Raw genomic sequence first — 17,192 nt, forward strand, 5'->3', positions numbered from 1 at the left:
AGCAATACAGCTGTCCCTGGGAGAGGCCCGGAGGAGACTCCAGGGAGCCTTTCAGGTGCTGCAAGCCCAAGTGGCTCAGCTCTGGTGAACTGTCTCACTGGACCCAGTCAGCCAAGAGCTCTGAGCGCATCCCCTGCCCTGGGCTCTCCCTGCTGCCTCCTCCGGCAGCGGTGGCTGTTCGATGCGGTCAGAGAGTTCGGCGAAGCGTTGCTGAGCCTGTTTTTACACCTGGCCCAATGCCACGGGGGAAATAACTTTATTGTGGGAGGTGGTTCCCAGCTGCTGCCTGCCTTGCTGGCCCTGGAGCGGGAGCTTGGCTCCCTATGAGCGAGTGGAGCCGTGGGGGGTAGGGGGAACAATTGTGCTCTTCTTTCCTGGTTCTGCAATCCTAATTGCATAGTTTGTAGATGAATAAATGCAGGCAGCCACCGCTGTTTACTCTTCTGCTTTGTACTCGAGCACTGTAAATGAGGTTTAATTACTGCAGTTTTATACCAAACAGCCTGAGTAATGCCCCCCCAGGCAAGCCCCTGGGCAGGGACCTGTTGCAGGGCTCCAGCTGGCCCCGGGCTGCCTGGGAAAGGGGATGTGTGAGCTCCCCGTAGGGCCCCTGCTCCCGGCAGAAAGCCAAACCTCTCTGCTCCAACAATCCCCTCCTTGAACCTCTTCTATGACCCTTTCCCTGCCCTCACTCGGAGGAACTGAACCATCCCCAAGCTGTCCCAAAGAATTGCTGCGGGGCTGAGCTCCCTGGATTCAATCAATCAGCCCCGGTGTGAGGCTGAGCGGGGAGGTACCGGCACACCCCAAAAATTGGGGTGCCCCATGTCCTACCTCCATGGTATCTCCCCTGAGAGCATCTTCTGGGGCCATTGCTCCGTGCTGGTTCTGGCCCCAAGATGACAGTGGTCTGGCAGCGCAGGCAGGATGCTGGGGAGCAAAGGGCTGCGGTGCTGAGCTAAATCCATCCTGACAGCCGCGTGGCTGGGCTGCATGTGAGCCCAGCCGGGGGTGACAGCACCACAGCCCTGCCCCTGACAGCAGCCGTGAGCTCAGATTTAAAACCCAGGGGGATTTTTTTGCAAATGCTAGATATTTATTGCATTTCTCACAAGAATAAACTCTGCTTCTACAGGAAGCTTTGGGTAGAAACATTCTTAAAAAAGTCAATTTGTTGTACTGGATATATTGGTCCCGACCATCCCTGGGGGTTGGCACTGGCTCTGCAGCAGGGGTGCGAGCAATGTCACCGTGTGCATTTGAGCTGAGGAGGGGATGGGGCTGTGCCGGCGCAGCCGCCCGTGGCCAGGACCTTGTACCGGGATAAAACATGCTGGCATCTCGCCAGCACCAAGTACCTGATAGGGCTCGTGGCTCATTTTTGCGACAGCGCTGGTGGCTGTCCAAAGGGGATAAAGCTAAGCATGGGGGCAAGCGAGGGGACGAGCACCCACGGCCCCTGAGAGCTATTGCTATGGAAGGAGGAGGAGGTTCCTGAGTGGGAGGAAGGCTCTGCCGCCCTTGTGCTGGGCCGTGCCGGCAGCTCAGCGCTGCAGGGTGCAGGGGGAGCCTGGCAGCTCAGGAGCCGCTGAGGACGCGGCAGAGGCGGCTGTGGATCTGGCCCTGCACGGGCTCGCAGGCCAGCACCTCGCCGTCCACCGTCATGATGCCCGTGGCCGCCCGTGGCTCCAGGCGGAAAGCCCGGACGGGGACGTAGCGCAGGTGGGGACAGTTCAAGTCCAGGTGGGTCCCCCTGGCCATGGCCAGGAAGATCTTCAGCAGCGCCACGCGGCTGATGCCGGCCTTCAGGTAGAAGAGGTGGATGCAACCATCGTGCAGCTGGGCCGCCGGTGCCATCAGCAGGTTGGTGCCCAGGTGGGACTGGTAGATGGCATAGACGGAGACAAACTCCTCCTCAGGGACCACCGTCCAGTGCGCCGGCACCGGCTGGCACAGCGGCACCAGCAGCGAGTCGGTGGGCAGAGCCCCAGGCGCTTCCGTCCCCGCCGGTGGCAGGATGCGGCCAGCCTGGCCGTTGGTGACAGGCGCGTGGGGGTCCCTGAGTGCCGGGAGGCTGCCCTGCTCGGGGACAGCGGGCAGGTAGGAGAGGCGGCCCTGGTACACCCGCAGCTTGGCCAGGCACTGGAGGGTGCCCAGGGTGAAGCGGGCATTGCCCAGCCATCGGTACTTCTCGCTGTCGATGTCCACATCTGAGATGAAACCCCAGCCGAAGCCGAGGAAGGAGAAGAGGCGCTTGCCCGAGGCAGTGCTCAGTGAGACCAGGTCCATCTGTGTGTGCAGCCCCTTGCACAGGATGAAGGTGCAGTTTGTCAGCAGCTTCTTCTTGGCGACGTGATCGTTGCTGCAAGGGATGGAGAGGGTGAGTTTGGGCTGGACCTAGCTCAGGGCTGCTCCTGCTGTCCCAGCATCCATGTGCAACCCTTGCCCCTCTATCATGGTTGGGATGTATCCCAGCCGGGTGACAGCATCCCTCAGGGACAGCTGCTGGGAGAGGGTTTGCTGGGGGTGGGAAGAATAAACCAGCTCCTGAAAGAGGGAACCGAGTTGGGGTTGTTGGGCCAGGGCAATCCTGCTCCCCTCCGCCCTGCAGCGGGATCAGCTGTGCCCCAGGGTGGCTCCTTTGGAGTAAAGCTGTGTCAGAATCAGAGCCCGGAGGGGAGAAAGACTGTGGGGGGAGCTAGGGATGCAGTCATGCTCACAGGGACCAGCTGGGGCTGTGCTGCGTCAGCCTGTGGGGAGGTGGGGACCGAGGTGGGCATCCCTGTGCTGGGCACCCCAGCACCCCTCCCCTGGGCTGGAGCCATGTGCAGCCTTTCATTTCCCTCATCCCCCCCGCCTCGGTGCCAGCGCAGCCCCGTGTGCTGGCCGGTGCGGTGCTGGCAGCGGGTGCCCCCACAGAGTCGGGGCTTACCCTGCGTAGTGGTTGATGGAGGCGGCCAGGGCATTCCCGGAGCCCCCCGGCAGGATGCACAGCGGCTTCTTCATGGTCTCCTCCCAGTCCGGCCGCTCCATGAGTCCGTTCACCACCTGTGGGGACAAAGGGAGCTTGTGGCACCCGGGACCAGGTAAGGAACCCAGCGGCCCCTGCCCAGACCCCGGGGGGAGCAGAGTTTGTGGTGTCCCTGGCCAGGGCAGGACCAAGGCCACGGCTGCCCTGCTTTGATCCGAGCTAGGTGCCATCTCTCCTTTGCCATTCCCTGCCTGCCTTCGTGTCGCGAAGCTTGGCGTCCGCCCCAGGCACCCCTCTTTTCCCAGTTCTCTGCCCAGCCCGGCTGGGGGGATGCCCCACAGTGCCCCTCACCTCATAGAGCAGCCCGTCCCCGGCCATGACTACCAATGTGTCCCACTGCGACAGGTCCTCGTCCCGTACCTTCTCATGTGCATGGTGGGGTCTCTCTGCGGGGGAAAGTGGAGTGAGTCAAGCGTCGCCCTCTGTCCCTCTGTCCTGCCTGCTTCCACCCCTCAGACAGTGACCCCAGCCCCGCTGTCCCCACGGGGGTCCCAGCTAGGGATGCAGGAGATGAGGCAGTCACCCCTATGGAGTGCAACCAAGTCACCCATCACGTTGTCCAAACCAGCCCCGCAGGAGCCAGAGCTGCAGTGATGCTGGGGGTACGAGGCCCTCAGAGGAACCCATCCCGGGGTGGCAGCACCTAGTAGGATCCCAGGAAGGGAGGAGGAGGAGGTGGTGAGGGAGCCGCTCATGGACTCACCAGTGATGAAGACAGTGGTGGCAATGTCAGCCTCGGCCAGCATGGGCTGCACCACCGCCTGGAAGTCCTCGAGCGCGCGGCCGGTGCCGCTCTGCGGGTTCAGCAGCACCAGTGCACGGCAGGGCCGGGGCAGCACCCCATAGCTGTCACCTGGGTGGGGGGGAGATTGGGAATCAGGGTGGTGGGGCCGTGGCACTGCCCAGAGAGGGCTTTCCAAGCTGGGGCAGCATTTGCCACGGCCCCACAGGAAGGGGAGCTGCCCCCAATCCCCATAAGCTCCTTAGGCTGCATCCTGACCCAGAGGCAACAGGAGGTGAGCAGGGATGGAGAAACCCTGCTGGGAAACCAAGGGAGGTGGCAGAGATGGGGACATGGGATCCTGCAGGGACCTTGAGCTCTCCTGCAATCAGCAGAGATTTTTTATGCCCAGGCTGGAGCCCCACAGCAACCCAGCGATGCCACAGTGGAGCTGGGGCTCTACAGCACCGAGCATCCTTCTGCATCCCAGGACCACAGGGTGCTGCTGGCTGCATTTTCGGACATGCCAAGGAAAGAAAAGTGGAAGTGAAGCAGAGGTTTGAAGCCCAAACACCCTCAGCTGTGAGTTTTCCCTGCTGAACCCCACGACTCATGACATGGCTCAGTCCCCCAATGCACAGGGAGCCAGGCACGCGGGGGACGGGGGCCAGGGGGACTCGAGGTCCTAATTCCCCACATTCACCCCAGATGGAGCGGGGCCAGAACAGACACCTGTGCCGGCAGACGGACGCTTCTGCTTCCTCTGCTCCCCACGGGGCTCAGGTTTCGTGCGCGAGGGCCCCAGTCGGGCTGTAATTACAAGCCTGGTGGGGGTCTGCATCCTTCTGCCCCTCTGCCCGCTTCCAGCCCCCCCCACATCGGGGGACGGGGTGAGCCCAGGCTGCAGCTGCCCTCCCAGGAGGAGTGATCCGATGGCACCCAGGGGAGCTGGAGGCAGCATGCTTGAGAGCAGGGCCCCTGGGTTCTGCCTGGGCACCCCGAGTCCCGAAATGAGCAGGGCAGCCTCAAGCTCCTGCCTCTGGAAAGCCCCGGCCCTGCAGGGTGAAGCCAGTTTTTTTTGGGGGGGAGGGATGTTCCCCACCAGCTCTGGGCCTCCTAAGCTGCGATCTGACTCCCCAGGGGTATAGCGGGTCCCTGCCTGGGTGCGTGGGCTGTGCAGGACAGCGTGGGGGCTGTGCCTGCTGACTCAGCAGAAATAGCTGCTCCGTCAGGAGCTGAGTCACAAAAGCAGATATTTCCCAACACTGCCCCAGGGCAGGGAATCCCCCTCTAACCCGGGGCAGGAGGTCTGGGACCAGCTGCCTGTCCCCCGAACCTTCTCTGCACGCTTTGATTCGAGCTGTTTGACACACGGGCAGCGTTTTTACAGCTAAAACTCCTTCTGTCACCCCTACTGGGGATGGAGGCAGGGAGAGGGGACCTGGGGTAATGGAGGTCCCCACGTGTGCTACCTCCCTGGGGTGACACCTGGCATCACACCGGTCATGGCCACGCTGGGGCTTCCCTGCGGGTTGGCAGAGCCCCATGAGCTGCCCCGAGGGAAGACATGCCTGGAGCATCCCATCTCCGTGCCCAACCCAGCCCTGGGGAGCACACAGAGCTCTGCTGATTTCGGCACCATCAGGTTGATTTTCTGTCCCCGGGAAGAACCTGGTGAGGCTTGTCGCCCTCCGGGCCACCTCCTTGTCCCCACACCGGTTGCTTGGGACCTGCCACTGAGTTCACAGCAAAAGTCCACCCGTGAGAGCTCCATCAGCCAGGGCTGAGCCTGGGTCCGGGCGCTGGCTCTGGGCTGGCTCTCCCTGCTGCTGCCCAGGGCCGGGGGAAGCCGCCAGCTGCCCCCCACCCTCCCTGGCCCCTTATCAGTGGGTGCCAGATGCGAGGGGACCAGCTGCCCTCAGGGATGGTGGTGAAGCACTGTGAGCAGAGGCTGCCCCAGCTTGGGTCAGGGATAACGGGCAGCAACCCCAGGGTTGGGCTGGCCCCACTCCCTGCCCTCCAGAGCCTTCCCCAGTCACTACCAGCACTAAAATCCCATTGATAAACACAGCCGAGCGCCCAGGACAGAGGGTTCATGGTCAAGCCCCAGCTGCCGGAGGCAGGTGATGGGGGGCTTTTCTCTCTCTTTCTCCCCCCGCCCCAGCCGTGGAGGGTGCAGAGGGAGAGCACGAGACGCTTCAAGAACCTAAATGCAGTGTTTTAAACCCACAATGTTTCTAATCAGCCACGTTGTTTCTGACGTGCACACAGAGCTGCAGCCAGGTCTTGCCTGAAAATCCTGCCTGGACCCGTGGCTGCTGCCCCGTGGCCTCTGCTGGGCAGTGGGGTACGGCTGGGACCCCGAGGACCCACTCCTTGGCTGGAGGGGGGAAAGGCGAACGCTGCTCAGGACACAGAGGGGTGCCGTCACACCATCACAAGGGACAGATTGCTGGTACCAGGGTGTGAATAGGGATGGGGACGTGATCCTGGTGCGGGACCGGTGACACCAGCAACACTGCACTCAACGCAGGCTCCCGTGGCAGAAGTGGAGGGTGCCGGTTCAGAGCTGGAGCCCAGCAGCAGCAATGCTCTGGCAAAGGGGACAGATTTCTGCAGAATCCCTTTCCTTTGCGCAACACTGGCTGGCCCCTGGCATCTCAGGCAAGGCTCAGCCACTTCCCGGCACAGTGCGGCTGCTTTCAACCTCAGACGCTGACCAGAGCAGACACTGAGTCAGCAGGAGGAAGGGGCTCCAGCTGCTGCTAGTGCACAAACTCTGCTCTCCCCGCTTTGCCCACATCCCCCCATGGGACACTGGTCCCAGCCACGCTCAGGCAGGGACCACGCTGCCGCAGCTCCGCCATCAGAAGCCCCAGCTGCTCCGTTGTGTCCCCGCATCCTTCTGGAAACTCTCTGGGCACAAGGAACAAGTGTGCCAGGCTGGTAGGGGACAGGGCTGTCCTGCCCGGTGACCTGGGTGGCGTGAGGCTGGGACAGACTGGGGCACGTCTGCTGCATCCCCTCTCTGCAGAGCATCACCTCCGCACAGCGAGGGGATGAGCGCGGCAAGGAGGTCCCCCAAAATGGGGGCTTGTGGCAGGGCCAAGTCCCGCTCGCTGCCGACACGCCGTGACGCCGTGGCCATTGATGGCAGCTCAACGGCAGCTTCCTGCTATGGCCGGGGGCTAGATTTCCCCACCAGGACACAAGCCCGGGGGTGGTTTGCTCCCTCCCGGCCGGCTGCAGGGTGGGACAATTCCCTGCACACTGTGGGCAGCCCCAGCTTTGGGGTTATTCATTGCTGAGGGACTTTTTTCTTCCCCTTGGGGTGAAATAAGGAGGAGGAAGCTTCCTCCCTGCCGTAGCTCTCCCTAAGGCTTTTATCCCAGGGGATGCTGGACCTGAAATGACACCGGGCCGGGATCGCCGGTGGCTCCCCAGATCTGTACCCCCCCCACCCCGCAGGGATGGGGTGACAGGATTGCTCCGCACGGACTCGCATGCAGCTTCCTGACACGGCCTTATCTGTCCCGCACAGACACGTGAGGGTGCGTGTAAGCGCAGGGTGTGGCGAGAGGCATTTTTAGCTCTGTCCCAAACTGAGGGAGAAGGTTTGCAAATCCTGCTGGCCCTCAGCTAGAAAAATAACTGCAAAATCCCGCACCGCCTTCTCCCGTCCTCCTTCCTCGGGTTCCCCCGAGGCCCCTGCCGTGCAATGAGCTGCTCCTGCCCCAGCACCCTCGCACGGCCTGCTAAAAGGGCGAGGGTTTTAAAACGCCTGGAGACTTACAGCTGCAGAGTTCAGGCTGGAAATAGAGCCGAGGAACTGGTTTTGCCCTCACCCCCTTCCACTGGATTTTTTTTTTATTCTTTAGGAAGAGTAGCAGAAAGTTGTTTTGTAGCTGCAGGTCATGTAAAAAAGCTGCATTTTAAAATCCAAGTAGGGAGAGCTGGGCTAAATGTGATTTGACAGGATCCCTCTAACCGCATGCCTCTTAATTTCCAAGTCTGATCAGTGCGACTGGACAGCTAAATAAATGAAGTAGTGCATATAATTGAATCTCTGCTCAGATGTTCAAATATATGCCAGCCTGCCCTGCCCTGACTGCAGGAGCTGGAGGACTTGGCCCCCTGTGCCAGCCGCTTCCCTTCGAGTTGGTGACAGCTCCCGGGGCAGGGGGGAGAGGGAACTGAAACCCGGACCCCTCCGTGCTGCCCTGGAACCCCGCTGAGCCCTGGGGGGGGTCCCGGGGGGATTCGCCTGCTCCCAAGTGATGGATGGGACCTGCCGGTGCCTGGCTCCCGTCCTGCCTGCATCAGCAACGATGACTTTTTTTTTTTCTTGGTTAATGCTGCCCTTTGGAGCTTTGCTAGTTATCGAACCGAAGCGATGGGGGGGGGGGGGGGGGGGCAGGAGGGACTGTGCAAAGGGCCTCCGTGGTACCACCACGTCCCCGCTACCCCTTCGATTTAAGGCTAAAAGGGGGGAGAAGCCACCCCCGGCCGCGGGGCTGTGCACGGGACTGTCCCCGTCCCCCCCAGGCTGCGGGCGGGGGGCGATCGAGGTGACCCTGCGGGGATGTGGACCCCGCCCGTCCGTCCGTCCCCGACCCGTCCCTTCGGGGCCCGAGCACCGCGCAGCGCCAGCTGCCAGCCGCGTCCCCACGCCGCCCCTCGGGGCCAGCCGTCCCGCGTGGGGACGGGCAAGCGGCACCGGGCGGACCCCACGCCCTCGGGCGGCTGCTGCTGGCCCCGGTGCCGGCACACCCCCCCCCCCCCCTCCCGGCCCCCGGTGCCGGGGCTCGCTCCGTCGGGAGCCGCGGCGGAGCGGCGACGTGTCGACACTCACCGTCCTGCGTGGGCACGGCGGGCACGGAGAGCTCCCGGATCCTCCGGCTCCAGGCCTGGGCGATGCGCAGGTTGCCCTCGGCGTCGGGTCCCAGGCAGACGCGGAAGGTCCGCTCCAGGCGCTGGCGGGCGGGCGAGCCCCAGCGGGGTCCGCGGAGGGGGTAACACACCACGGAGAAGCAGGCGGCGGCGGCGGCGGCGGGGAAGGCGACGGAGCCCACGCAGTCGGCCAGGCGGAGCGCGGCGTCGGGACCGGGCGAACCCCCGGAGGAACCGGGGGGACGCCGCACCTGCAGCTCCCGGGCCGTCAGAACCAGCGAACAGGAGGCGGCACCGGGGGTCGCTCCCGCACCGAAGATCCCTTGAAGTAATACCGGGCCCCCACCGGGCTCCGGGGGAGCGCGGCGACCGGCGGCCATCGGCGGCGGAACGGGAGCGGGACGCACCGGGGAGCGCCGCCCGCCGCTGACTCGCTGCTGACACCCGCCGCGCCGCCCGGCAATGGCAGGCGGGGCGGCCCCATTCATAAAAATTTAACCCACCTACCCACCCACCCACCCGCCGGGGGGACCCGTCCCGGGCTGCCCCGATGCCCCCCCCTCCCCTCCATCCCCGCAGCCTGCCTCAGTTTCCCCAAGCGCCGCCCCGCGCTCCGGGCAGGGCTGCGGCCGGCGGCTCCCCGCTGCCTTCCCACGGGCGGCCGGGGGGGGCCGGAGGGCTGGGGGGGCACCCAGACTGCCCGGCTGGAGCAAGGCTCTGTAGACACGCAAGGGCAAAGCACCGCCGCGGGTTTGCTGTGGGTGACTCTGCCCTGCCGGGGTGGGTGTCCTGCGTGGGTGCTTCCACGGTCCTGGGGCTGGCACAGCACCGACCCACGCTCGCACCGGGACAGCAGCGGCAAAGCACCGGGCAACCGTGCCAGCCCCAGCCGGTGTGCGTCGTGTCCGGCATCGCACAGGTCGGCGCTGGCAGGAGGACCTCTCCTGCTCGAGTCCCTCGAGCCCCACGCTGGGCTGGACAGTGTTTAACACCATTTCTGCGTTTCTCCAGCCAGGACAGGGTGAGAGGAGCGGAGCGGGTGCCTGGAGAAATCAAGGCACGGCAAGGGCTGAGGACAGCGGGCAGTTGGCGGGGGACACCTCCAGGAGGTAAGGACGGAGGGGGACGATGTCCTGCCCGTCACTGGCGGCTCACCATCAGGTATCGGTGAGGGTTGGAGGGTGCCATGGGCATGGAGCCCGTGGAGGGAGGCAGGCTGTGCTGTGAACCCCACCTCGGGGCACGGAGTGCTGGGGACGGAGTCCAGGGGACCTGCCTGGAGGGTGCCAGCAGGGCTGGGAGCCGCTCTGTGCCCGCAGAGGCTGCAAAAATCACTGACAGCAGCTCTTAATGAGGACGGGACTGACCTCACCCTCCCGAGGGGCTGCTGGGCCCTAGGGGTCTAGCCCAGCCCAGCAATGATTTTTTTTGCCAACCAATTCTCCATGGATGTAGCTCTGCTCCACATGCTCCAGCTGGCCCTTTGCTCTCCTGAGGCTCTAACCAAAGCAGAGCTGAGCACAGGGAAGTGGGTGATGAGCACTCGGACAAGTGCCGTGGGAATGGTAAGGCATGTGGAGAGGTGCCCCAGGCCCTCCCTCGACCTCCCCTGGGCCTTCCTCACCCCTTCCTCATCCCTCAGACCACCCTTCGTGGTGATGCTCATGGGGGTCTCGCATGCCGCGTGCTGCTGGGCTGGCAGCAGCCTGAGACCCCGTAACCTTGAGCTTGCACCTTGGGGAGGCATCGCTCTTCACACTTACAGCAGTTTAATTAGCGGTGAGCCCTCAGCCCTCTGTCCCTACTTAAACCCGCTGGAACTGACCAAAAATTGCAGGGAGGGCACGGGATGACCAGCTGGGAGGATAACGCGGCCAAGTCTTGCTTTTCCAGAGTGACCTAAAATGAGAGCTGAGGTGCCATGATTTGGAGTATCGCGCTTTCCAAAAAGACTTTCCTGGGTGCTATGTGTTCAAAGAGATGCTTGGGGGGGGCGGGGGGGGGCACAAGCCGCTCCCAGCCATTTGCTGGCTGATGCTTTCGGCTGGGGAACCGCAACACCCACAGCTGATTCTGGGTGAGATTTGGGCACGGTCGCTTCCCCGGCTGCCATGCCACAGTCCAGCATTTGTAAACAACCCTGAGGTCCTCGGCAAGGTGTCATGGGAGGAAATAGCTGGATGCTGGTGAGTGCAGCATCCTGACCTGCACCTCACCCTTCTCAGTGACTAACCCGCTCCCGATTTCCGCTCAGGAAGGCACGAGACGTGGTGGGAGGATGTGAGAGCAGCTGTCACACTGCTCCCGGCAGGTGCCATGGGGTGACGGGGCTGCTTTGGGCTCTGTCCTCATCACCCTACATCTGTCCATGGCCCCATGCTGCAGGGATCTCCCTGGCCCTGCCTGCTTGCGCTTTAAATAGGGGTCGAATGCCCAGCCGGGCTCCGCTGGCCGCGGCTGTGCTGTGGGCTGGGGAACGAGGCTGAAAGCGGCTTCATCACGAGCTGTCGAAGCCAGCAACGCTGCAGCACTTGGGATCAGGAAGGGTTAGGGCAGGGCATCCCATGGGGGGATGCCCTGCAGCCAGGTTTTTCTTGGATGGGGAATGGGACCAGCACAATCTCAGCCTCCGTGATGGCACATCACACCCAGGCAGAGCTTTTCCATGTTCCTGCTGGTCTATGGGGACTTCACACGAGCCCGTCCTGATGCTGTGTCACCCTTGATGGATGCCCGCTTCGTGCTACAGCCAGCGCGGCGCCCACCACTGGCCCCACGAGTCCCTTTGCTCCCTGCGGCCATGGGCTGATTTGACCCAGTCCCACACGGATGCCACTTGTATGCCTCCAGATGTGATGTCTAATGCGGAAGTGGGATCACTTCCGTCACCGCTCAGTGCTGATAAACAGTCGTTTGGGGCTATTTTAATTGCGAGAGCCTTAACGAGCTCCCTTGATCCAACCAGCAGCCCGAAGGGTGCTCGGCAGCCAAGGTTCCTGCGCCATGGGCAGGCATCTGCCTGTCGGGTTTGTCCTGATCGGCTCCATTCCCGCCCGCGCGGTGCTGCAGAGGCTGTGTGCGTGGGAGGGCAGCGTGGGGATGTGGCATGGGGATGCGGCATGGAGCTGGTGTGCCGGTGGGGACAGCCGGTAGTGAATCCCCCCACCTTCTTTCTCACTGCAAAGGGGGCTTGCCCACAGTGCAGTGTCCAGTCTAGCCATGACCATGGAGGCCACCAGCCTGCCTTCATGAGCAAACACCTCTCAAATTCCTGTCCTGGGAGGGTCTGTGGGGTATCCCAGACCCCACAGACATCATTTGGGGGAGAAGGCTCATACATCCAGAGCACCGTGCCCTGGGCTCACTGGAAAAGGTGATGGATGCTCTGTGTTTGGGGAAACTGAGGCAGAAGCAGCAGACAAGGTTTGCCTTGAGTTGTGCAAGAAGCCAAGGGTTAAATATGGCAATTAAACACTCCCTCAGCTCCCTCCTGCCCCCAGCTGTTAGGGGAGCTGGTCCCCCCAGGGACTTTGTCCTGGGGGACTAAAGCAGAGAGGCTGGGGGCTTCCCGGCCCTGCTGTAACCCTTCTTTCCCCTGGCTGCTGCATCCTGGCTGCAGTGCGGACCCGAGGCTCTCTGTGCCAGGGCAGGCAGGCCCAGATTTCAAGCTCCCGCTGCCTACACAGCAGCAGCAGGCAGCCCCGGAGGAGGCGTGCAGAGGACATGGCTCTGCTGCAAGATGAACTGCAGCGTTTCACTTGGAGGCACGCAGCTCCTCCAGATCTCTGGCCGCTCTGCCATGTCCTCCAGCAGCCGCCTGGGAGACGGGAACAGGAGGGGGATGCACTCATCCCGGATCCATCCCTTTTAGCATCGTTCCCACTGCTGAAGGTACATGTCTCAAGGTGGAGCCAGAAATAGCACGGCTCCACGCTGCATCGGGGCTGGCAGGGCTGCAGGGTTTGGCAGGGGGACAGGCACTGACTGCAGCAGTGGGAACTTTCCAGTCAGCGCCTGCAGGAGCGGCCGGTGCAGAGCTGGAGCCGTTTTGGGGCAGACCCAGCCTGGGGACTGCAGCTTGGCCCCTCTCAGCCCCCAGCCATGGGGGCTTACAGGGACATCAGCCTGCAGCTCCCTGGGGAGATGCTGGTGCCGACGCAGGCGACCAGCACGGAGCAGGAGGGGACAGAAATAGCAGAGCTATCTCCTGGAGGAAAGCGATTGGGATTGCATCCCACCTGAAAGGCATGAGCCAGAGCACAGGTTTTGGGTCTGCCACTGGTTTGCTACAGAACTCTGGCAAGTGACTGCACCCTTGGTCTTTGCCTCCATGATCCATGGGCAGCAGGGATCACCCACAATCCCAGCTTCACACAGGGCCCAGGGCTTGACCCAGGAGGTTTCTCGGCCTCTGAGGACCTGGGGGTTACGGCAGCTCCTAAATCACAGCCAGGCTCTGCAACCCACTGGGGCTGCTACCTAGGCCTGACCCTCCACTGAGCTCTCAGCAGCTGCCGGCACAGCCCAGGACCACAGGGCTCACCGGGAAGTCCTCAGCAATGCCGGCAAGCTGAGCTCATTCCTCCCAGCTGATTATTTACTCAAAAATATTTCTGAGGTCAGGCCTCCTCTGGGGAAACACTCCCAAACGCCCGGCGAGAAGCTGCTGAGTCTGGAGTAACCACACGCACCACTCAGCCGAAAAGTCACCCCGATGACTAGCCCTGGCGTCAGAGGGACTGAGGCCAAAGTACTGCTTTTGATCTCCCCCTTTGCTGGGGGAAGCCAAATTTTAGGACATAGCAGGGTTTTCACCACTTCCCGGTAGCGGTTTCCTGCCATGATGTGAGCGCAGGCATTTTTGGGAGGTGAGTCAGAGGCTGCAATAAGAACCACCTGGCTGGGCTGCCGCCGGCCAGGCTGGGAGGCTCAATCCCAGGATGATCCCCACTGCGATGCTCGGCGCCTGCGGGCAGCATCCCTGGGGCAGAATTACTTATGGGGGACACAGCATCCCACCACAGCCCCCAGTTTCTGGCATGGGTAAGAAGAAGAAGGATTTGCTGCCGCAGTTCCCACGGCTCCTCTTTCCTTGCCAGGCTGGGATCCGCACGCTCCAGCCACCCCACCCAGGCTCCAGGGAGAAACTTGGTAAAGGAGAAAGGGCAAAACCTCGTCCAGCTTTGCAGGAAGCTGCCTGCAATGGCTGTCCCACCCTGGCTACCCCAAAGCCCCCTGGTGTGCACAGGGCAGGACCAAGGCCCTAGTTTTCTCCAGGGAGTAATGCAGGACTTGGCAGAGCTGAAAAGCTGCCCTCCCTGGTCGTTGAAATTCAACATATAAAGCTGCTTCCTCGTAAAGGAACCTCCCAAGTTTTCCCTGCTGGGCTTTACCATTTTTTGCTATTAAAATTGCATGACCCCCTGCCTGCCCCCCCCACCCCAACATTACACAAACACCTCCACTCAGCAAATTACTGCATCGTAGCTAGCGAGTGAGACTGAGCCTGGATAAGCCTTTTCAAAGGAGCTAAACCTGCTTAAAGCCGCGCTGTTCCCTGACCCGCCCTCCTAATCCTGCCCGCCTGATAATGAAATAATAAAGGACTGCAAAGCCTTGCTCTCCACTGTGCTGTGGGGGAGGTTTCTGCTGCCTCTGTTCATGCCAGGAGCTGGGATATTAATTACTCCCTAAGTAAACAGAGTTGCTTCTTTCTTCTCCTTTGCCTGGGCGTAAAATCAGGTGTGACCATCAGCCCGCAGAGCAGAGCAATCAGAGTCGCTCCCTTTTCCAGGAGAAAGGTTGGTTGCTGCAGCAGTACCAGCCATGATCTCTGCCCACTGCCCTGCCCAGGCTCCTCAGGGGTTGATCCCAACCCCGCAGCTCCATCAGGTGTCCCGCTGGGACCCGCAGGGCCATCCCTGCGAGGCTGCTGGGCCTCTCCCTGCAGGGATGAAGCTGATGACACCGGCCACCTGGGGTCTGCTGTGCCAGTGGCTGCCTTGTAGCAGAATGCACAAACTTGTTGCATCTCAGCCTCAGCTGCTGGGAAAGCGAGGGGAGGTGACAACGCGGGCAGGATCCATCCCCTAAGGCCAGGATGGCTCTTAGCACCCTAGGAGGCAGCAGGAATGAGGACTGGAGGATGGTGCTGGAGGACCCAGAGGGCAAAGGAGAGGCTGAGGGCATTCCAAGAGGCCACAGCATCAGCCCTGGGCTGGTGTGTTGAGGCTGCCGAGTGAGGAACCAGCTGGCCCTGGGTGGAAAGGGGTTAAACAGCCCTTCCTTCTCCAGCACACCTGAATTGCATGGCAAGCCAGGAGGGAAAGGCTTTAAAGGAGGAGGGCAGGAGCCTGGGAAGAAGCTAGTGGGAGGCTGAGCACCCTGCAGAGGTGCTGTGCCAGGGCTCCCCTGCAGCACTGGGTCTCCCTCCCAACCCTTAGGGCATGTCCCCCCTTGCTTCCCATGCCTGGGTGCTGCTTTAGGGTTTCTTCCTGCAGCTGCTGCTGCCCTCCTCAGGGTGTCCCTGCAGGACCCTGTCCCTGCTCTCCCTTGGGGTGTCCCTGCTCCCCTGGGAGCTGCAGTTTCTCTCATGGGTGCAGGAGGGACCTTGGGAAGCAGCCAACTTCCTACATCACAAAAATAGTCTCCCCCCCAGTTTTTTTCCCAGCTCCTTTCTTTTGAAGGACAAAGCCAGCAACTTGTGACAAGTGAACGGCTGTAGCATGGGTGCTGTGACCACTGTCAGATGACTGTGCCTTGCAGGACAGCAGCAGCCGTCCTAAACATGCATCTATGTATGCAGCTGATGGAAAGCCTGGCCTGGGGTCAGAGGTGCCTGTGAGGTGGGATCTGGGCTGCCTGGCAAATGGATGCTGCCAATTCATCCCAAGCTGCAGAGTTATTGCCAGCCTGAAGGCTGGATTAGCATCGTGTGCCTGGTTGCGCTGCCTTTTCAGAGTGAATCCAGGCAGCTGATGCTGTTATTCTCGCATTGCCTTACGTTGCCATCGGGGAACAAGCAGGGATGTGGGAGTCGAGCTGGAATAGCCCCTGCTGTGACAAGGCATGGATGAAGGACCTATGGGGGACACAGGGGACTTGGAGAGGCACCAGCGACCCAGCAGGAACCACACAGAGCTTTGGTGGCAGCAAATTGGCTGCATGTGGGAGATGTGTCTGGTGCTGCACTGGATCTGCCCCTGCAGCGAGCAAAGAGGGTGATGGATGTGCCATGGCTCCCCTCGCCCTGCCAGCGCAGGCATTGCAGAGGCAGTGATGTAAATCTTGACCTCGTCCAGCTGCAGCATGCAGCCCTGCAGCCTGTTTCGCTGTGCTCGGGGCCAGTCCAGGCAGGGCTACAGCTGTGACGGGCGATCTGTGCCGAGCCCTGTGGCGTGATCCTGCTGTGGGAGCAAACTAGGGGGCTGGTGAGTTGAAAGGGGGACTCTCCTGGCTTGCACACCAGGTAGATAACTGTGGAGTGGTCTTGAGTAATCATGGAGGGAGATGTGGGGATGGAGCCACACCACAGGGGCAGATACATGTCACCAGGCATGGTGAAAGGAGACAAAACGTTCCATCCTGGTGCTCGGGCGGTGCAGCAGTGGCATAGAGAGGGGACACCAATGCGTTTCTATCTTGTTTGCATTGAGGATGCTGCATCTTAACGAAGGCTGGAGAGAGACAACTTTTAATGAAGTGTTCAGCACAAGGAGACTGATGGTGATGCTGTAGCTCCCATGCAGATGGGAGTCATCGCCAGAGGCACCGCTGCCGTCACGCACCTGACCCCATGCACCAGAGCAGCCCAGCAGCGGGGGGAGTCACTACTGAATAACAGAGGCATACATCCTCCACGTCCTGAACGAAGCCTGCCACGACTTCCTCCTCCTTCCCTGCTCTCAGCTGGGAGAAAACAGACCAAGGGATGACGACGTTGCACAGCGGCTTAGAAAACTGCCAAGAAAAACTTCTCCCTCCAGGGCGAACAAAGCGATGTGGGGTGATCCTGGTGATGAAATGAATGCTGTTTGCCTTCCCTGCAATATAAAGCACACTCCTTGGGCCTGGCAAGATCAGCACAGAGCTCTGCCAGGTGGGTTGGAAATGTTAGTTTTCTGCTTAGATGAGTCATTTAGAGCCTGTACCCAAGAGGGACTTTGTCCTCACATCCAAAGCGCCTGGAGGACCTCGGAGAGCCCGGTAGTGAGTATTCCCTTGGGAAACGGTGCAGAGACCGGGTTTAGCTCCAGCAGCATCTCCTTAGGGCTGCCATCCCACCGCCATCATGGCCCTGGGGTGCTGAGGGGAGCCACAGGCCCAGAGTGCGGCCTGGCCCCTGTGGGGCCGGGGACTGGTTGGCGCAACCCCTCCTGAACACCGTGGGCCTCCGGGAGGCCTCAGGCCTGAACCCGGTGGGGCGGGGAGCCGGCCTCACAGCCCTCCCCGGCCTCACAGCCCTCCCCGCCCCACCGCGTTCAGGCCTGAGGCCTCCAGCCCCCCCCCACCACCATAGAGTGAGGCTAGAGCGGCGCCGCAGCGCTTCCG

General features: G+C 61.9%; 1 protein-coding gene across 1 annotated transcript; it reads right to left on the reverse strand.

Annotated features, from left to right (window-relative positions):
* Positions 1 to 447: 447 nt before the first annotated feature.
* On the reverse strand, positions 448 to 9,141 carry SPHK1 (sphingosine kinase 1). Its single transcript, XM_069799000.1, has 5 exons — positions 8,605 to 9,141; positions 3,735 to 3,884; positions 3,323 to 3,417; positions 2,933 to 3,048; positions 448 to 2,362 (listed from the first exon to the last, which is right to left on the reverse strand). The coding sequence occupies exons 1-5, from the start codon at positions 9,128 to 9,130 to the stop codon at positions 1,579 to 1,581; spliced, it is 1,671 nt and encodes a 556-aa protein (XP_069655101.1). The 5' UTR covers positions 9,131 to 9,141; the 3' UTR covers positions 448 to 1,578.
* Positions 9,142 to 17,192: the final 8,051 nt, after the last annotated feature.

The sequence above is a fragment of the Haliaeetus albicilla genome, chromosome 12 (genome assembly GCF_947461875.1).
Source record: "Haliaeetus albicilla chromosome 12, bHalAlb1.1, whole genome shotgun sequence".
Classification (NCBI taxonomy): domain Eukaryota; kingdom Metazoa; phylum Chordata; class Aves; order Accipitriformes; family Accipitridae; genus Haliaeetus; species Haliaeetus albicilla.

Excerpts from the sequence above, each read along its gene's own strand:
- SPHK1 (XM_069799000.1), bottom strand. The coding sequence starts at position 9,130 with ATGAATGGGGCCGCCCCGCCTGCCATTGCCGGGCGGCGCGGCGGGTGT. Across the intron at positions 3,885-8,604 it reads CGCCGTGCCCACGCAGGACG|GTGACAGCTATGGGGTGCTG; the intron begins GTGAGTGTCGAC and ends CCCCCCACCCAG. Across the intron at positions 3,418-3,734 it reads CACCACTGTCTTCATCACTG|AGAGACCCCACCATGCACAT; the intron begins GTGAGTCCATGA and ends TTTCCCCCGCAG.